The sequence below is a fragment of the Schistocerca cancellata genome, chromosome 4 (genome assembly GCF_023864275.1).
Source record: "Schistocerca cancellata isolate TAMUIC-IGC-003103 chromosome 4, iqSchCanc2.1, whole genome shotgun sequence".
NCBI lineage: Eukaryota > Metazoa > Arthropoda > Insecta > Orthoptera > Acrididae > Schistocerca > Schistocerca cancellata.
The window spans coordinates 696,416,261-696,438,412 of NC_064629.1; the positions used below are offsets into that span (position 1 = coordinate 696,416,261).

Below are 22,152 nucleotides of genomic sequence, written 5' to 3' on the forward strand. Positions count from 1 at the left end.
ATATTCTTTAAGGGGAAACTTGAGCACTGCAGACCACTCATCACGCAGCACACAATTTTACCACTTCCTTCTCGCTGCAAATCTGAAATAAACTGCTTCACGTGACAAAATTTAGACAAGTTACGCACAAGTAAATAAATCATGGTCATAACATAGAACAAAAAGTCAGTTGCAGATAATAATAAGTAAGACAACATCGTGTACTGATAGTGTCAAGTGTATGGTTATAAAGCTTTGAACAGCGTCGCACAAGAAATAAAATTAAGTAAATCAGAGGCAAACTTTAAATCCAATCTAAAACACCTAATGTTGGAATAGTGTTTTTATTTTGTTAAGGTGCTTAAGAGAATTCAACTACAGAAGTTTAATAGTGTGTAAGAATTTGATGACGAAACATGTCTGACATATTAAATTCTAGTGCCCTCGTAGGCCTCACTATGTAGATGTAATATATCTTTGCTTAATTATGTATATGCCTAATGTTAATTTTTAATTACAGAAACCTTCATGATGTAACGTAAATTCTGGTAAAATCATATGATCGCTATTTTGTGTCAGTATAGACTTAAATAGTCTAGAAATCGATTTAAAAAATTGTGCCATCTAAGTTTCAATTATTAGTACGTCCAAATTTTGTTAGGCTGAGTCTTCTACTCGATTGAAGGGTTTCGTCAAAGAAACTCTTAAATTTAATGTCATAACTTAGTGTACAGCCTAATTATAATTAGCATCGTAATACGTTAAGTTAATGTCATTTAATTGTGTTGCGCACTTAAATGTAGATCCCTGATTTCTTTTCGCATCCCAGCGATCACTCTCCGTAAGATCCATGGTATATGACTAATCTAATCATCTCGTAAATCACGCACTATCACTTCATCACATTGACGTGTCTCACATGCTCTGTACAAGCCTAACTTAATCAAGACCCGTCGTACAAATAAAATGTATGAATGAATGAAATGAATGAATGACTGAATGAATGAATGAGAACTATGGTCTGTGACTGGCACCCAGTAACGCACATAACATTCTTGTCAATATCACAAATTCATCCCTAGCGATAAAACAGTGTTCGGAGAAATTGTTGTGATAGTAATCTGTATGTTCCTGGCTTGTCGTCTATGGCAGTGATTATGTGGGAATAATAAAAGGTCAATTTCAAAGTGAAAATTTATGCTGTATAAAATCTGTGTTGGGGACAGTGTAAGCGTTTCTCTTTGGTAGACTGGTGGGAACCTGCTTGAGTAGTAAACGAAGGCGATGCTTGTTATTTAAGTGAAGGTTTGCGGATGTGGTAGAGGTGCAAGGGTAAGCCCAGTACATTGAAAATGTTTGTGTAGGGCGATTAAGTTAATTGCCATGACATGCCTGCACTTTCTTCGCAATGGTGGTGTTGCCGCAGCAGCAAATTTTTGCCTGCTGTCAAATTGATCTTCTGAAAACAAGTTTAAAGGAACATTTGTAAATTATGTGTACTTTGTGTTTGCAAATAATCTTTTTGTGACTTTCCATTGTTCAGTCGTATAAGTAGTTGGCCTCGATTTGTTTAATGCTTGCCTGAGAATGTGGATTGGTGATCCCCATTTGACAGCAGGTGTAAGTTATTTATTGAAATCTAGTTGCTTGCAATCCATATTGGCCAGTTGTGTGCACACAAAACTTTATAATATGGCTCCTAATTGTTATTGATACCGATATCACGTCGGCTACTTGGTCTTGTAATGCTGCTATGAGGTGAAGAGGCCAACGGCAATTAAGTCGTTAATTCGTAATGTATCAACGAAGCCAAACTATTTCAGCTAACGAGAGAGTTCTACTTGCTATTTAAAATCTTACACCACATCATGCGAGGTAAATGTAGGTCAGTTGAGGTGTTCAACCACCGATCACCCTTTTCATTTTAGCAAGGTTAGGAATCAGCTCCTAAAGATGTTATAGTTTGGTCAGTTTCAGTAAATGTAATATGGATAATGCAATGTAGGAAATTCATGATCAAAGGTCGCTGTTTGAATTGGAAGCTAAAATAAATTTCAAATATAAATAACAAGTAGTTCAAATGTATCTTCTACTGCTGAGGTATGAAACAAGATGTAAGTTTTATTGTAAACAAGAAAATGGGGGAAAAAATGATATCCTGTTTATATTAAGTCTGACTATAAGAATTCACCACCATTATTAGAAAGTAGTGGCTTACATAGTCCTCTCCAGCTATTGATCTAGATTTCTTACTGTGACCCTAAAACACATTTAGGCAGTTAGTGGACTGATTCTCTTGCAGGTATGGTAAGTTCATTCCATAAATGAGGTAGTTCTGTTTTAAATAATGTATAAAACAGGAAGTTGCTGTCCATTTTTAGTAGTGATACTGGCTTTAAAATTAACATAGCAGTGAATGGAGTGTATGCATCAATATCCTATTAGTAAAATACTCAATTTGCTGTTTATGTAATAAAGTTCTGAATTTACCTTGTAGTTTCAGTAGTGGTGATGGTATAGACAAGGAATCAAACATAAAATGAAGCTGTACTGCAGATTAGTCTGTTAACACCACCTTTATTTTGGATTTCACATTTCTTGTTTTTTTTTCTATTTATTCAGATTGGCAACTTCCTACCTAACCAATGTTGGTGCACCACCATAATAAAGACTGTATACGTTGTCACATGGTTTTCAAGTGATGTTAAATTTGAATGATTAAAATTACACAACAGAAGTGAAAGTTAAACTTGCTTACATTGAGACAGCACAAACTTTGTTGTGTATGAGAAATGATAGAAAAATTGTTTGCTGCTACTGAGCAGGGCAAGTAAATTGCACAAAAATATTGGACAAACTGAGCACTAAACATAATAGTAACAGAACTGCAATGAAATTAGTTAGAAATGGTACAGAAATATATATATATATCTGTGTGTGTGTGTGTGTGTGTGTGTGTGTGTGTGTGTGTGTGTGTGTGTGTGTGTGTGTGTGTGTGTGTGTGTGTGTGTGTGTGTGTGTGTGTGTGTACCAGAAGTAAGGAAATAAATTAGTCGTGGAACAATGAAAACACAGCTAGGAATGATGGGATGAGAACTTGAGAAATATAGTGGGGGTAGAGGAGAAATTAACACTACCGTGTTCACAGAATTCCTCCACAGACTATATCCAGCGTTTCAACAGTAATACTTACATGAAAAGTAACAATTAGTGTGGAAAGCCTAGGAGGTCATGTGTCTGTGCTAAAACTCCCTTGTGCATGAAGTGTTAGATGAATGCATACCATGTGGTTAAATTTGGTGTCCCTGTAAAATTCCTTGTCATAGAGATGTGGATGTAAGTACATACTGGAAGTGATTGTAAATCTGTCATTTGAAGATGCTTGAAAATCACCTATCCTTTGACATTCTCCAACATTTAAATGACATGAACGGTACAAAAAACTCTAGTGTTCCTTTGAGCGTCCTGGATGGTGATTGTGCCATTATTAGCCAGTGAAACCTCTGCCACAGTGGACATGTTGGCAGTACTAATCCCTGAAGCTGTCTTAACAGGCACCTCACAGATGCAGAATCATACAAAAGCTGGAAGAGTGGGAGAGCAAAATCCAAGGAAAATCTTAATGAAAAGCCTCCACCAAGAAACGGACTATGTCACTTCACCTCTCTTGAAGAGAAGTCACATCTGTATTGGTCATACTTACCTCTCACAAAGCCAGTTACTATGTCAAGAGAACTGCATCTGCAGAACAACCCCAACAGTCCAAAACATCCTTAAAGCATGCAAAGTCTCACTTAAACTACGGCATAGATCACATCATGATGAATTGTTGCCACATATCCTAGCTAATACAATCAAATGCATCTACATCTCACTTTTTAAAACCCTAATTGTACCTCCATATACGTAAGTGTATGTACATTCAGTCGCCCATAATACATGGAATGACTTTTCATGATCTCCTCTTGTAGTGGTGATGCAAGGGATGAAGGAAATAGTCCTGAAATGTTTTTTACCTCTGCCATATTCTGGAAGAACCTTTGTTCACCCACTTCCTCCTCCCACCAATCTACCTACACCTATGCATGTTCTAAATTGTCTTTTCTTAGTAGTCTTATTACACTGTTTGCCATAATTCTTTACAGCATCACAGCTGTTGACCCAACTATCCATATTGCTCCCAGAATGTCTACTGGCACATTATAAGGCTGAAGGGATCATAATCTGTTGTTGAGTTCCTCAGATACCCCACTCAAATGAAAAGAGTTGCCCATGTACCTTATCTGCTCAAATCAACAAATATTGGCAAGGGGGCAGTCGGAGAAATTGAAGTTGGGTTTGTGAATTCATTCATTAAAAGATTCCTGATAATGGGATGTAAATGACAAATCACTGTGTATGTAATATGATGTGGGCAAAAATTAGTGTGGAGATATAAAGCTGAAGATATGTGGAGTGTGTCAAGTACGTGATTACAGGTTAAATCTGCTCATAATGTAAAGAGAATTGTGAGCTCACAGAACAAATATATAGCTGTATAGTTCTAGTGAAAGAATGATAGGGAAAAGGTGAGTGCTCAGCATATTAATTTCTGTGATTCAGAGAGACTGTTATTGTTATACCAGAGGTGGCCGAGATAGGCAGCTCAAAAAAATATTGCATGTTTGTGAAATTGTGTAGGCTTAGACTTGGAGCTGGCAATGCAGGAATACTCTTTCCTTCTTCTTCTTCTTCTTTTTTTTGGGGTGGGGGAGGAGGAGGAGGAGGAGGAGGAGGAGGAGATAGATCGATCTAGAAGATAGATACTGTTTGTTGAAATGTTTACATTTGTGAAATCAAAACCATCTGATGTGGTACTGTTTGATAGTGTGTTCTCCTCTCTGTGTGTTATAACTTGCTGGGATCCTCCTTAGTAGGCTGTCAACAAGGTGGCCAAGCTGTTGCTCAATCCTGCCCTACTCTGTAGTGGGAACCATTCTGAGGCCATCCAGTGTGCAGAGGACTCCTCTGATTATTAAGTTTCAGCTAGTCCCAAGCATGTTCAGTCTGGTTCATCTTGGCAGAAAATTCCATTCAGTTGATTCTGGACTTGTGGAGGAAGGTATTCTTCAGGCAGATGCTGAGTGTTCAGGATCCTCTCAAAAGATGAACCCATCGCCAGAATGTTGCCTGTTGGGTTGGAAAATAGGTTGAATTATGCACTCTATTGTACAGCACTCAAATTACTGTCGTTACTAAAGACAGGTGTCATATATTCATCCATAATACTGGCCCAAAGCATGACTGACAAACCTCCCTAATGAATCTTGGGTGCTACGTGCTGGAGATATGCATTAGTATATATCCACCTCCACATTATCAACAAGACTTTGTCTGTAAAGGGAGATGCTTGCTAATGATGGTTTCCATTTAAACTTTCTGGCCATTCTGATTTAGGTTTTTCTCTGATTTCACTAAATCGCTTGTGGCAAATGCTGGATAGTTCTATTGAAGGGGCACCATGGCTGCTTTTCCTCCTCATCCTTCCCTAATCTGATCTGGTGTTCTGTCCCTAATGACCTCATTGTTGATGGGACATTAAACACTAATCTCCTCCTCCTCCTCCTCCTCCTCCTCAAGGCATTTGCATACTGTTTGGGTTAACACAGCTTGGTTGCTCCCCAGAAGGCAGCACACAGATCTGTTGCATTGGTGTCAGAGTACCTACAAGGCATAATTTATAGGTAGCTATCACATCCGTTTTGTTGATTGTGGGTGTCCCCTATGATGCAGATATTCAAATGTTTCATCTCATGATAGTGGTTGAATGTTCAAATGATGATGCTGCGGTGTAACTTCCAATGCTGACAATCCTTCTTGCTAGAAAGTAACAATATGCACAAAGTCATAGGTAAAACTGACCCTTTGAGCCATGCCACTAGACTGAACAGACAAAAGGGCTGTGAAAAACTTCGACCAATTTGTTAAATAATGACTTAATCAGTAATTGTAAAACTGAATAAGTTTTTATCACTGAAGAACACTCGCTTGGGCACAATGATATATGAAGCAGTCTTGTGGAGATCAGTGGACCATACATTACTAATAGTCAGCTACCTGTTAAACTTTCCTGGGGAGGGAAGAACAAGGTCATGTAGGAAATGGCAGTTTGATGTCTTTATTCGGTTAAAGATTTTTCAAAAATGAGAGCAGCAACACATCTCACTATGCATGCATTTTTTTCCATTCTCGCAGTTCTGACCCAGACAATGTGGTAACTTGTTCTTACTGGCATTTTCTGTAATTTTACTCAGTGTATAAGGGGTGCATTGTGCTGCATCCACTTTTACAGCCAGATTGTTTTGGCCAATTAAAATGTAACTGTTTTTCTGAGAGGTTGTTGATACTTTGAGTTAATGTTTGGTAAAATGTGGTTAAAAGGCTAATAGTGTATGCAGAATTTTTTTCTCTTGTCTGTCTTCTTGTGAATTCAAGCAATTAAAGTATTGTATTAGTTTTGGGAATTTTTTTCTCTGTAGACATCCTTTAAATAATTTGAGTTCCTTTCATTTCCAGTAATAACAATTTCTGTTGAAATAGTCATCTCCATGTGTTTTTCATCAGCTGACTAATGGCTTTATTCATCTTTTGGCACTATTTCCACCGATCAGAGTGGCGCAGTGGTTAGCACACTGGACTTGCACTCGGGAGGACAATAGTTCAAACCTGCATCTGGCGATCCCGGTTTAGGTTTTCTGTGATTTTCCTAAACTGCTTCAGGCAAATGCCGGGATGGTTCCTCTGAAAGGGAATGGCCAGTTTCCTTCCTTAATCCGATGGGACCAATGGTGACGCTGTTTGGTCCTCTCCTCAAATAAACCAACCAACTTCAGCATTGTTTCCAGAAACTTGTTAAGTATGAGTACTGGTAAGCGATTGAAAATGTACTTGTATGTGGCAATAGTCATGTTAAGACCATACTTGTCTTACAGCAACCTACAAAGAACAAAAGAATTGGTCACTAAATGCTATGTACAGACCAGTGCATGTAAAAATTGCTGCTCAGAACTTATTCTTCTGACCGGGGATCAACATTGACCAGTTCATATGGAGCCCTCAAATCTCCTGTGAACATAGTCATGTTACAGTGAGTCTGTCACCAATAATGTCTTAAGTTGAGAGGTTGTCTAAAATGCTTGGACTTCATCTGAAATCTTTGTTGTGGTGACTTCTGATCAGTAGTATAGCCTGAGATCTTGGTTAGCTTTAAAGGTGATAATTCCCAAATAAAGGTTGTGCTAAGTGTGTGACATGTAGTACAGCCTAATGCTTATGTTTGTGCCGTTTCTAATGCACTTCCCATCATAAAAACTACGAAGTAAATTCAGAAAATGTGCGTTACATAATGGACAAATCTGAGTACCTTGATGCATATTATGCAAATATATTGTACATATACACTCCTGGAAATGGAAAAAAGAACACATTGACACTGGTGTGTCAGACCCACCATACTTGCTCCGGACACTGCGAGAGGGCTGTACAAGCAATGATCACACGCACGGCACAGCGGACACACCAGGAACCACGGTGTTGGCCGTCGAATGGCGCTAGCTGCGCAGCATTTGTGCACCGCCGCCGTCAGTGTCAGCCAGTTTGCCGTGGCATACGGAACTCCATCGCAGTCTTTAACACTGGTAGCATGCCGCGACAGCGTGGACGTGAACCGTATGTGCAGTTGACTGACTTTGAGCGAGGGCGGATAGTGGGCATGCGGGAGGCCGGGTGGACGTACCGCCGAATTGCTCAACACGTGGGGCGTGAGGTCTCCACAGTACATCGATGTTGTCGCCAGTGGTCGGCGGAAGGTGCACGTGCCCGTCGACCTGGGACTGGACCGCAGCGACGCACGGATGCACGCCAAGACCGTAGCATCCTACGCAGTGCCGTAGGGGACCGCACCGCCACTTCCCAGCAAATTAGGGACACTGTTGCTCCTGGGGTATCGGCGAGGACCATTCGCAACCGTCTCCATGAAGCTGGGCTACGGTCCCGCACACCGTTAGGCCGTCTTCCGCTCACGCCCCAACATCGTGCAGCCCGCCGCCAGTGGTGTCGCGACAGGCGTGAATGGAGGGACGAATGGAGACGTGTCGTCTTCAGCGATGAGAGTCGCTTCTGCCTTGGTGCCAATGATGGTCGTATGCGTGTTTGGCGCCGCGCAGGTGAGCGCCACAATCAGGACTGCATACGACCGAGGCACACAGGGCCAACACCCGGCAACATGGTGTGGGGAGCGATCTCCTACACTGGCCGTACACCACTGGTGATCGTCGAGGGGACACTGAATAGTGCACGGTACATCCAAACCGTCATCGAACCCATCGTTCTACCATTCCTAGACCGGCAAGGGAACTTGCTGTTCCAACAGGACAATGCACGTCCGCATGTATCCCGTGCCACCCAACGTGCTCTAGAAGGTGTAAGTCAACTACCCTGGCCAGCAAGATCTCCGGATCTGTCCCCCCATTGAGCATGTTTGGGACTGGATGAAGCGTCGTCTCACGCGGTCTGCACGTCCAGCACGAACGCTGGTCCAACTGAGGCGCCAGGTGGAAATGGCATGGCAAGCCGTTCCACAGGACTACATCCAGCATCTCTACGATCGTCTCCATGGGAGAATAACAGCCTGCATTGCTGCGAAAGGTGGACATACACTGTACTAGTGCCGACATTGTGCATGCTCTGTTGCCTGTGTCTATGTGCCTGTGGTTCTGTCAGTGTGATCATGTGATGTATCTGACCCCAGGAATGTGTCAATAAAGTTTCCCCTTCCTGGGACAATGAATTCACGGTGTTCTTATTTCAATTTCCAGGAGTGTATTATGAAAAAATGCAAGGGAACAGGTCTACAACTTTATTTTTACCCTGAAGTGCAGCTTGTTGAGCTGCCCACTTGTTTGGTCCCTGTAAAGCAATCCATGAAGATTATTTATTATTTATAGGTAGGCTTGGACATTTGGATGCTCACAGGTTACAGGTGCTTCGTGTAATCCTCGCTAAGATGCAGCTAAATAATAGTTATTTTTATATTCAGTGAATCATAATTGTAAATTTTTGCTATGGTGTGGAACAAGTTAGTTTTACAGTTCACAATCAAAGTTCTCAGTGGAAAATATGGCAAAATGACCATCTATGTGGTTGTCTTAAGCTACATTTTTCCCTTTCATTGATTTACACTCACCAATGTTCAGTATATGTATAAAAAATCACTCCACTCCACTTTTCCTCTACACATGCACATGTACACATGAATGTGAGTATTTGAGAAACAATGGAGATATGATTGAACTAAGAATTGAAGATAACACAAAGATCTCTTTTAACTGTTTTGTGAATACTTACTGCTAAAATTTTAAAGTGCAAGGTTACAAAGTTCTAGACAATCAGAGACTGCAGACATTCATTAAAAGTGTGAAATCTGTAGTACATACATACATACATACATACATACATACATATTTACTCTGCAGCCACCATGGAGCTTGGTGGAAGGTACCCCGTACCACCAGTAGTCATTTCCTTTCCTGTTCCACTCACAAAAAGAGCGAGGAAGGTGCTGTCCATATGCTTCCATAGCTAGGTTGTGTATTGGGCATTGTCTTGTTAGGCATCATCATTTGTTAATTGTTGCTCCCCCACCACTTTATTCTCATTGCCCTCAACCTTTGTCTGTTCACCATTTCCTGATGGGCGTTTTTTTTTTACTTACTTACGTTCTCATTTGTTTGTCATCTGAGTTATCAGCCATTTTAGTGAATGCCATGTGGGCTGTTGACCACGTTTTACTTTCTATCTGTCATAGCAATATGGCAAAGGACCTCCTTCCCTCTATGGCATATTTTAAGGACCCTTTTCTGAGTCCCTGTTTTTAGCTGTCTTTCATTCTGTTGACTGGGCTTCATGTGTAGTCATTTTAACTCCTATATTAGTCTTCATTTTCTACAGTTCTGACATGGGCATGTGTGACACAATCTTTTTTGTGTCCTAAAACAAAACAAACAATATATGCTTCCCTAATGTTTTGTTTCGTATCTTCAGGGTCGTTACATGAAATGTATGTTGGTGGCAGTAGAATTGTTCTGCAGTCAGCTTCAAGTGCTAGTTCTCTGAATTTTCTCAATAGTGTTTCACAAAAAGAACACCTTCCCTCCAGTGGTACCCGCTTGAATTCACGAGCAGAAACTGAGCACACAAATGTGGGGTTTGTGAAGGTCTTTCAGCGCCATGATCAGCCCTGGGTAAACACTGCTGTGAGGCGTGTTGGCACTGAGCTAAACAGGATGCTCCAGACACTGGCAAAATATCACAAGTTTTGTTTCAGTAAATACTGTTGGTAGGTGGGGATACACTACACATGGCCTGCACCTGAATAGGATGGGGAAAAATAAGTTACCTTCTCTATTAGCAGAAACTATAAGGGGGTCCACAGTCACACAAGGGGTTATCCCTGTGGTTAATGGGTCCAGGCAGACAGGTTTTTTTAGGTTAAAGCCAAAGTCCAGACAGATGACAATCAAGATAAATAGAATAAAAGAACAGTAAATAGGGGTAAAGCTAAGGGTGGTATCAACTTGCTTCATCAAAATATCAGGGGAATAAAAAATAAAGTAGATGAGCTATTAGTGTGTTTAGATCTCAAAAATGAGGAGATTGATATACTGTCTGTCTCTGTACACCATGTAACTGTGGGCATGGATAGTGTCAGTATAAGTGGGTATAATTTAGAATCTTACACTTGTAGATCTGGGATGGAGAAAGGAGGAGTTGCCATTTTCATAAAACAGGGTTATAAATACAAAACTGTAGAAGTAAGCAAATTTTGTGTTGATCAGCACTTTGAGGTTTGTGCATGTGAACTTCAGCTAAATAATGTAGTAATGATATTAGCAATAGTGTACAGGTCCCCATTAAGAGACTGGGAACTATTCATAAAGTTTGACTCCCTATTATGCTGTCTGTCAGACAAAAAGAAGTTATTAATCTGTGCTGATTACAATGTAAACTTTCTAAATCGTGAGAGGAAAAGTGAACTAGAAGTGTTATTAACAACATATAACTTAGAATCAGTGATGTTTCCCTACATGTATAACTCAAGACAATAGCACGCTAATAGATAATGTATTTGTACAGAAAGAGGATGAAAACACACATGCTTGCCCCCAACAGGGTGTACAGTTTGGAAACCATTAAGTAAAAGTGTGAGGTGGCTCAACCCAGTATCTGTAGAGTACTTTGAAGAAAGCTTAAGAAATGTTAATTGGGGAGATGTATATAATGAGCCAGATGCTAATAATAAATGAAACATATTTCTTGATAAATTTATATCCCTTTTTGAACATTGTTTCCCAAAGAAAATTATTAAATGTAACACCACACACTTTTCAAAGAAACCTTGGATTTCTACAGGTATTAAAGTGTCTCCAGAAAGAAAAAGGAAACTTTTAGACAGCAAGAACTAGTAAAGATCCAGAAGTAGTTTTACACTATAAAAATTATTGTAAGATACTGAGAAACGTTTTAAGGAAATCAAGAAACATGTATGTTAGAGAGGAAATTAACAACTCCAGCAATAAAATGAAATCATTATGGAATGTTGTTAGAAGGGAGACAGGAAAAGTAACCTCTGGGGAAGGTAGTATTACTATTAAGGCGAATGAGACCATCCTAACCAACAGTACACAAGTAGCTAATGTAGTTAACAACCATTTATTAAGTGTAAGAGAAAAAAATTGTTCAGAACAGTTCAAAAGAAAAAGCCAGGCAGTACATGGAAGAGTCAGTTTTGAAAAAATTGTCAGATTTTCAACTAACAACCTCTTGTGAAATAAGTAAAATTATTAAATCATTGAAAAATAAATGTTCTGTTGGGTTAGATATCTCTAATAAGATGTTAAAACAATGTGGAGCAATTACAGCTGATGTTATGAGTCATGTATGTAATGCATCACTAGCTCAAGGTATTTCCCCAGACAGGTTAAAATATGCCATTGTCAGGCTGCTCTACAAAAAGGGGAACACCACAGATGTCAATAATTATCGGTCAGTATCCTTGCTTACAGCATTTTCAAAAATCTTAGAGAAAGTAATGTACTCGAGTGGTTAGCCATCTCAACAGTAGTGGGATACTTAGTAAATCACAGTTCGGATTTCAAAAATGCTGTTCCACTAAGACAGCTATATACAAGTTCACTGTCAATATAATAGTCTTTAAATAGTAAAATGTCCCCATTAGGAATTTTCTGTGACTTGTCCAAAGCATTTGATTGTGTGAATCATGACATTGTTACAGAAATTACAGTTCTATGGTATAAATGGAATAGCATATGAGTGGTTTAAGTTGTACCTACAGAACACGAAGCAAAAAGTTTCCATATATGGGTCAAGTGATTTAAATAAGTTTGCCACTTCATCTAACTGGGGTGAAATTACATTAGGTGTTCCACAGGGTTCAATCATGGGTCCCCTTCTGTTCTTGATATATGTGAATGACCTCTCTTCCTATCTGAAACAGGAAGCTGAACTGACACTGTTTGCTGATGATAGAAGCATAATTATTAATCTGGTAAAAGAAACTCCAATTGAAAATGATACAAATAAGGTCTTTGGAAAAGTCATTAATTGGTTTTCTGCAAATTGGCTTGCTCTAAACTTTGAAAAAAAAAAGGACATCCAATTTTCTACTGTAAAAAGTGAAGTTCCTTCAATAAATATAACACATCAACAGAAGTCAGTAGACAGGGTAAAGCGTACTAAGTTTTTGGGTGTACACTTAGATGAGAATCTTAATTGGAAAATTCATATTTTGGATCTTCTAAAGTGACTAGGTTCAGCAACTTTTGCAATCAGAATAATTACCAATTTTGATGATATGGAAATTAGTAAGCTAATTTACTTTGCATACTTTCACTCTCTGATGTCATACAGAATAATATTTTGGGGTAACTCAACATTTAGACAAATTATTCACTGCTCAAAAGAAAGTGGTTAGAATAATGTGTGGGGGTTCATAGTCGCACATCTTGTAGGCATCTTTTTAAAAGATTGGGAATTCTCACAACAGCCTCACAGTAAATTTATTCACTAATGAAATTTGTTCTCAACAACATGGACCAATTTAAAAAAAAACAGTGACATTCCTGATTATAATACCAGAAAAGACACTTACACTATCCTTTACTCAACCTATATTTGGCACAGAAAGGGGAGATATATATATATATATATATATATATATATATATATATATATATATATATATATATATATAATGTGTGTGTGTGTGTGTGTGTGTGTGTTAAAAATCTTGTTTCATACGTGCATTTCTTGTGCACTTGACATGTTCCACATCATAACGGCTACTGTACCGTGTGACTGATGGATCACTCAACTAACCAACCAACCAAAATACTATCTTGTTCAAACCTACTGGTAACATGTATAGCAGCCCACCTCTCAACAATTGTTTTGCCTTCTTCCTTTAATCTGACCAGGTGTGCATCCCAACACTTGTGCAGTATTCGAGAAAAGGTCACACTAGTGTCCCTTATGTGGTCTTCTTTAAAGATAACTGTTTCCCAAAATTCTCCCAATCAACTGAAGTCAACCATTCACCTTTCCTATCACAGTCCTCACATGCTCCTTCAATTTCATATCACTTTGCAACATTACGCCCAAATATTTGTGATGTGACTGTGTCAAGTAGGACACTATTAATACTGTATCTGAAGGGTACGGGTTCGTTTTTCCTACACATCCACATTAACTTAAATTTTCCCATTTCTGACACCAACTAGAAATTTAGTCTGTCATCTTGTACCCTCCTACAGTCACTAAACTAAGACTCCTTCCTGTACACTGCAGCGTCATAAGCCCGCCCACCCTGTCTGACAGATCATTTATGTATATAGAAAGTAAGTGGTCCTATCACACTTCCCTGGGACACTCCTGCAGGTACTCTTGCCTCTGAACAACTCGCTGTCAAGGACAATGTACTGGTTGCTATTACTTAAGAAATCCTAGAGTCATTCACATATCTGAGAATCTATACTAGTTGCTTGTACCTTTTAAGTCTGCATTGAGGTACCCTGTCAAATGCTTGTCGGAAATGTAGTAATATGGAATCTGACTGTTACCCTTCATCCACAGTTCACAGTACAGCATGTGAGAAAAGGGCGAGCCGAGTTTTTTGCAAGCAATGCTTTTTAGAACCATGCTGGTTCATGAACATAATATTTTGTTCTCAAGAAAATTTATTGTATTTGAACTGAAAATGTTAAGATTCTACAGCAAACCATTTTAGGGATATTGGTCTGTAATTTTATGGGTCCATTGTTTTGTCCTTATTTACAGGAATTGCATAGGCTTAGAGAAGGTTAACAGTTTATCGTTGCTTCAGAAATCGCTCCTTTTGTTGTGCTGTAGGTTTCTGTTAATTTTTGTTCAAAAGATAATGTTAATATACATCCACTGATTCTGTACATGAAACATATTTAAAACCTAATTATCCTATAACATTGCTGATCAGCCACTCCTTTTGTTGTTATAGTAGCAATTGAATTTGTAATAATAAAATTTGAAATTCAATCTTAAATTACTGTTATAAGAAAATTAGTTGCATTTGTTCAGTGACTGTTATTCTTTTCCTCCTCCAGGCATCTTGCAGCTGCACCAATTTTTGGTGTTTGTACCAGACACTCAGATGGCTCATGGAGGTCAGTCTGCATCAAATGATGGCTGTGTTGAAGGTGTCAGTGCCTCAACCTCACAAACACCTAATGATGAGTCTCCAGATGAAAAAGATTCTGTGGATGGTGCTACCAGTACTTTCGTGAACTCTCAAGAGGATAGAACAGATGCTACAAACACAGCAAATACAAGCACTGGTGATGCTGCTGTCAATTCGCCCATTGCAGTACCTGGTCAGAAAATAGATTGGTCCATTTATAAATCAGAAGTAGAACGCCTCAAAACATTCCGCAACTGGTCAGTTTCCTTTATGGACAAAGAAAAACTAGCTGCTGCTGGATTTGTGTATTACTGGGGCAGTGATGGTGTAAAGTGTGCTTTTTGTCATGCTGAAATTGGACATTGGGTTAGGGGTGATGATCCATTCCAGGAACATAAGAAATGGTCTCCCACATGTCCTTTTGTATCTGGGTTTGATGTTGGTAATGTACCAATAGATGAATCAACATTACCATTTCGGCCTCAGAAAAATCGTGCTTGTGATACCTGTGGAATATTTGGAATGGATGCTCCTGCACCTGGAGAGCTGATGGGTAAGCAGTTATTGATGTTTGTGCAGGGATCAATTGTGGGCAGAACTACTGATTCATTTTTGTTGTCACTGGAATGTTAGGGTTGTTCATAGCCTAATCATTTCATAAGAATGGGGGTGGGACATTAGTTTTGTGTTTTTTCATGTGGTGGTAGGAAATGAATTTGAGCTTCAGAAACATGTGAACAAAAGTTCTAAAATTTGTGTGATATGGATTAATTTTTGTATTGTCATTACTTACATCCTGTTATTTTGTAGTTGTAACTTCTGATTCAGTACAGTATTAGAATTTTTCAGTATGCTAAGGCTTTGAGGATAGGTCTGATGATCTAACAGGCATGCATATTTGCACTAAGATTTATATTTTCTGGGAATAGATAAAAATTATTGTTTCAGTACACAAGAGTTATGCTTAGTAATTAAAAAAATAATAATTTTGAAACATAAGTGTAAAATGACACCATTGAGACTTACCTCCAAACAGATGTTGGGAGTACTGTAGTTAAGAGATTGTTCTTTCCTGTATGGTATTAGGTTAGTGCATAAGTTCATAGTGTTTTTGTGAGACCTTAACTTTTCCCGGCGAATTGAATGTTCAAATAATTTATGGGTTTGCTGCCGTGTGACGTTGTCGACCACCGTCGATATTTCAGCAGGAGCACACCCTGCCATTCTCAAGGAACAACTGCAAGGAGGAAGCAATGTGCGCGGGAAATTAATACCTCAGTTCACAGAGGAGAAACAAGGAAAATACCACACACAGAACAAGTAACCCCAAAGCCAACACACAACCAAAGAAAACCATCGGAAATATCGATAGTGACTATTAATCAACAGATGAGGTAGCCCTAATTCTGTCCCTCTGTTTTTTGATGAGAGACAAAGCCGGATTCCAAGCAGCAGTTAGACAAAATCCACCATCTTTGTTTATAAGGTTGCTTGATAGTTTGATTTCAACAGCTTCCTTAATGACACTATCCCAATAGCTGGACGTGTAAGCCTGAATCTCCGTGTTGTTTTATTCCATAGTATGACCAGTGTTGGCAATGTTCTGCAATAGCAGATTTGCTCGGCTGTTGTAAGCGTGTGTGACGCTTATGTCCAAAACACCGGTCTTCCACAGTCCTGATTGACCAATATATGACATGCCACAACTGCAAGGAATAAAGTAGACACCAGCCTTACGCAAACCAAGATCATCTTTTACAGGTGCCAACAGGGCCTTAATCTTAGGTGGTCGAAAAACACATTTCACATCATATTTCTGCAAAATATGGCCAATCCTGTTAGAAATGCTTCCTGCGTAAGGCAAAAAGGCCATAGACTTAGGTGTCACTTTGTTGCTATCATCACTCACCCGTTGCACAGAAGGCTTATAGCGCAATGCACATTTGATCTGCCCCTCACTATAACCATTCTGACGAAAGGTGACTTCGAGATGTGATAGCTCAGCTGCCAAACTTTCAGGGTCTGAGATAATGTGGGCCCTGTGAACCAGGTACTCCTTCACACTGAGCTGGATGGTGCCAACTATCAGCTCGCAGATAAGTCAGTGTGAGTAGGCTTCCTATAAACCGAATGCCCCAACATTCCATCAGTCTTCCTTCTGATCAACACATCAAGGAAGGGAAGGCATCCATTCTTTTCCACCTCCATAGTGGACTGAATATTCAGGTGGATTGAATTCAGGTGTTCCAAAAACCAGTTTAAATTCTCACTCCAATGAGACCAGACAACAAAAGTATCTTTTACGTGCCTGAAGGAAAAAAAACCACACACGCAGGTTCAAGGTCGCTGAATCTAATGCACGTTCCTCAAAGTCCTCCATAAACAAATTGGCCACAATAGGTGACAACGGGGTTCCCATTGCAACTCAATCAGTCTCTTCGTAGAACTGACCATTGAATAAAAAGTAAGTGGAAGTCAGCACATCTCGAAACAAATTTGTTAACTCTACACCAAACTTAACCTCAATTAGCTGCAATGAATCGGAGAGGAATGCGAGTGGATAGAGAAATCACATCAAAACTGACTAAAATATCAGTCTTTCAAATGCAATCCCTGCAATTGACGTAAGAAATCTGCAGAGTTCTTAATGTGGTGTTCACACCTACCTACTAGTGGGCTCAACAAACTAGCAAGATGTTTAGCTACACAATATGTTGGAGCACCAATATTAGAAACAATGGGCCTCAACGGGACAGCCTCTTTATGGACCTTGGGGAGGCCATATAGTCCAGGTGGTACTGCACAGTAAGAATTAAGACTCTTGATAGTCTCCTGTGACAGACTAATAACCAGCTGAAGAAAAGTTCTTTCTCTCACTACACTTAGTAGGGTCAGACCAATTTTGCGATATACCGAATTGGAAAGTACACACTGCATCTTTTGAATGTAATCGTGCTGACTTCCACTTACTTTTTATTAAATGGTCAGTTCTATGAACAGACTGATGGAGTTGCAATGGGAACCCCGTTGTCACCTATTGTGGCCAATTTGTTTATGGATGACTTTGAGGAACATGCATTGGAGTCGGTGACCTGGAACCTGTGTGTGTGTGTGTGTGTGTGTGTGTTTTTTTTTTTTTTTTTTTTTTTTTTTTTTTTTTTTTTTTTTTTTTTTTTTTTTTTTTTCAGGTACGTAAAAGATACTTTTGTTGTCTGGCCTCATGGTAGCGAGAATTTAAACAGGTTTTTGGAACACCTGAATTCAATCCACCCGAATATTCAGTGGAAAAGAATAGATGCCTTCCCTTCCTTGATGTGTTGGTCAGAAAGAAGACTGATGGAATGTTGGGGCATTCGGTTTATAGGAAGCCTACTCACACTGACTTATCTGCGAGCTGATAGTTGGCACCATCCAGCTCAGTGTGAAGGAGTACCTGGTTCACAGGGCCCACATTATCTCAGACCCTGAAAGTTTGGCAGCTGAGCTATCACATCTCGAAGTCACCTTTCGTCAGAATGGTTATAGTGAGGGGCAGATCAAATGTGCATTGCGCTATAAGCCTTCTGTGCAACGGGTGAGTGATGATAGCAACAAAGTGACACCTAAGTCTATGGCCTTTTTGCCTTACGCAGGAAGCATTTCTAACAGGATTGGCCATATTTTGCAGAAATATGATGTGAAATGTGTTTTTCGACCACCTTCTAAGATTAAGGCCCTGTTGGCATTCGTAAAAGATGATCTTGGTTTGCGTAAGGCTGGTGTCTATTGTATTCCTTGCAGTTGTGGCATGTCATATTGGTCAGACAATCAGGACTGTGGAAGACTGGTGTATTGAACATAAGCGTCACACACGCTTAAAACGGCCGAGCAAATCCGCTATTGCAGAACATTGCCTTGACGCTGGTCATCCTATGGGATAAAACAACTCGGAGATTCTGGCTTGCACGTCCAGCTATTGGGATAGTGTCATTAAGGGAGCTGTTGAAATCAAACTATCAAGCAACCTTATAAACAGAGATGATGGATTTTATCTAACTGCTGCTTGGAATCTCGCTCTGTCTCTCATCAAAAAACACAGGGACAGATTTAGGGCTACCTCACCTGTTAAGTCACTATCGATATTTCTGATGTTGGTTTTCTTTGGTTGTGTGTTGACTTTGGGGTTACTTGTTCTATGTGTAGTATTTTCCTTGTTTCTCCTTTGTGGACCGAGGTATTAAATTCCCTTGCACATTGCTTCCTCCTTGCAGTTGTTCCTGGAGAATGGCAGGGTGTGATATTGGCAGTGGTCGACAATGTCACCCGGCAGCAAACCCATAAATTATTTGATCGTAGAATTTTTGTTTTGCGTGTTGGTGTTCCAGTTGCTATAGCTTTATTTACTGTCACTTTTTGTTCATACAATAGTTCACTGTTGCTATTTTTTACATGTAGTCATTTTGTCATTTGGAGGTAGTGAGTGGAGCTGTGGATGCTAGAAATGGAATGTCAAATGATGAAATCAGAACATTTCCAACATTCTTGTGTTAATTCAATAGAGGGCTGACAGCAGAGCCCTCCACAAACATATGCACCAGGAATGGGGATAGTGCATTTGGACAGAGCACAGCAAAAGAATTGTTTATTCATTTTGATGAGGATCGTTTTGACATTAGTGACTCCCAAAGTTCAAGAAGACCTTCTGCGTTTGATGAAAATAGTTTAAACACATGAACCTACAATGATCAATGATAAGCCAAAATCTTGTAAAAACCAACAGGTGGCCATATGTGCATCTCTGCTTGCTTGTCATAAATTGGCTTGGAACAATGTTGACCATCCTGCATTATTACTGATGGCCAGAAATGGTGTCTTCATGCTAACATAAGGAAAAGAAAGGAATGGTTCAACCCAAGCAAAGCAACTACTCCCTGTACAAAGACTTGCACACATCCGCAAAAGATAATGTTACGCATCTGGTGGAACAGTGACAGTGTGGTGTACTAGGAATTGCTTGCTGAAGTGTAATCATCACAGTTGACATTTGTCAGGACACACAGTCCTAAGTCAATGACAAAGAAGACTGTGTGAAGTGATGCTAATCAAAGATAATTCCTGCCAGCATACTGCTAGACTGACAAACTTAATGATATGGGAGTTGTGTTTGGGAAGTCATTCGCCACCCGCCTTATTCAACTTGTCTTGTGTCCTCAGATTTTCACATTTTCCACTCTAGCAAACAACCTTCAGGGAACTTCCTTTCCAGATGAAAATGTGCTCCAAAAACGGCATAACAAGTTCTTCACCTCAAGACCCCGTGATTTATACAGTCGCAGAATCGAAAAGTTATGCTCTCAAATCCATAATTGTTTTTGACGTGTTGCACACAAATAGCATCAGTTGAGGATATTAAACTAAATTAAGATTACAGGTACTTTCTGTGACTCGTGTGTCAAGAAGATACAAACCTGTAATTCAGAATTTTAAGATTCAGTTTTCCTTAAATTTAGTGAACTGTGAAATTGTCCATAGACCAGGCTAAACTTCAAAAAATAACTGCCACTGCACCTTTGTTTTGGTCAGAAGAATAATTTCACTACAGGAAATATAGTTGAGGTCATGGTTTGATAAAAATTAAACACATTGCTTTCTTCCCACAGTGTCATTCATAGTCTGCAGAGAGAGGTGGCAACAAGGGACACTTACTCCCCCCCCCCCCCCCCCCTCGCCTTTTTCCCTCTTGGAATCTGGAGTACAGAGTTTTCATTAATTACAGAATTCTCATACACTTCTATAAGTGATTTCCCGTGATTCCTTTAAACCTCTCATTTTACCAGTTATGTCATTATGTGGCTTATGTGAGACAGTTCTATGGCATTAGCCATCTACAGCTATACTATGCAAATCATTGGGAAGTATATGGCAGAGGATATGTGTCATTCTACCAGTTACTGGGGTTTCTTCCCATTCTGTTCACGTATGGAGTGCAGGAAGAGTGATTGTTTGAAGATGCTGTGCCTGCAGTAATTACTCTGATCTTATATTCACGATCCCTATGTGAGTGATATGTAGGGGGTTGTAATATATTCCTAGAGTAATCCTTTAAAGTCGGTTCATGGTACTTTGTTGATAGACATACTTCGGATAGTTTGTCTATCTTGAAGAATCTTTGAATTCATTCTCTTCAGTATCTCTGACTCTCCCATGGATCAAACAAACCTGTGACCATTTGTGCTGCCCTTCTCTGTATACATTCTATATCCCCTGTTAGTCCTATTTGGTATGGGTCCCACACACTTGAGCAATATTCTAGAACTGAGTGCATGAGTCATTTGTAAGCAATGTCCTTCGTAGTCTTGATTGCAGTTCCCCAGTATTCTACTAGTAAACTGAAATCTACCACCTGCTTTACCCACGACTGAGACTATGTGATCATTCCATTTCATGTGTAACATACTGAAAATGGCAATTGTAGTGTCCTGGATAAATTTGTGGGGATACTCATGGCACCATTATACGAATAAGGAAATTTAAATGAAGCATTTTAACAGCTTTTTGTAATTGCTGTGTAAATGGAAATTTACATTGCTTGAAATTTATCTAAACTATTTTGTATAACCATACTCCTAACAGCTTTTAACGTTATTGGTAATGTGAATGATGAAATGAGGCAGTTTTGTAAGACAGGTACACTGAAAATGAAGACCTTGATCAGAGATAACTATTTTGATGGACAATGTGTAATCAGTTTCTCCGAAAGTGCAGAAATAGAGGATGCCATTCCATTAACAGATAAATTAGTTCTAATGGAAATCTATGGGGACAGCTTTTGCACACAACAGAAGTGTTAGTTTTATTGATTCCAAGAATATACTTAGTATGCATAACATTTCACATGTTTTTCCTTAGTGTTTCATATGCTGATTGAGACAGTATCTTTGTGTAAATACATTGAAGTTACTTAGAGTTAATAGGAAGAGGAAATTTTTAATCTTGGGTTCACTGTGTTCGAAATAACACAACATAGTGGTGAGTGAAAAAAGTGGTTAACAATATTAAGTTATAAGAACATTTATTGTCTTTATCCTGAGAGGTACTGCATTAATGGGTGCCAATTTATGGACAGTGACAACTGTAGTGGACTGCAGGGAATAGTTTCATTACCATCTCTCTTCCATGGTGCACTGTAAATGGCTAGATCTGATTTAGATTCTTTATTGCCTTTTACCACATGTAATGGAATAGGCTTTACTGTGATGATATGATAAAATAGCAATAATTTTATTAATGTATGTTCACAGTACGTTTACAAATTAATCCTACATTAACATATTGTGCTGAATTGCAGTCATAATCTTAAAACAAATTTTTACCCAAATAGCCAAGAATTCTCTTAAACTATAAAATGCATTGCGTTTTAACTAGTC

General features: G+C 39.2%; 1 protein-coding gene across 2 annotated transcripts in view; it reads left to right on the forward strand.

Moving 5' to 3' along the window:
• Positions 1-1,016: 1,016 nt before the first annotated feature.
• LOC126184660 (baculoviral IAP repeat-containing protein 7-like) overlaps positions 1,017-22,152 on the forward strand; it is a 90,970-nt gene continuing 69,834 nt past the window's right edge. The window contains exons 1-2 of one of the 2 annotated variants that reach the window (XM_049927142.1): positions 1,017-1,154; positions 14,673-15,299. In XM_049927142.1, the coding sequence (XP_049783099.1) occupies positions 14,720-15,299 (580 nt within the window). In that variant the 5' untranslated portion in view covers positions 1,017-1,154; positions 14,673-14,719. Of the gene's footprint in view, positions 1,155-1,180; positions 1,312-14,672; positions 15,300-22,152 lie in introns of those variants that run through there. The other variant, XM_049927141.1, reaches the window with a different exon arrangement.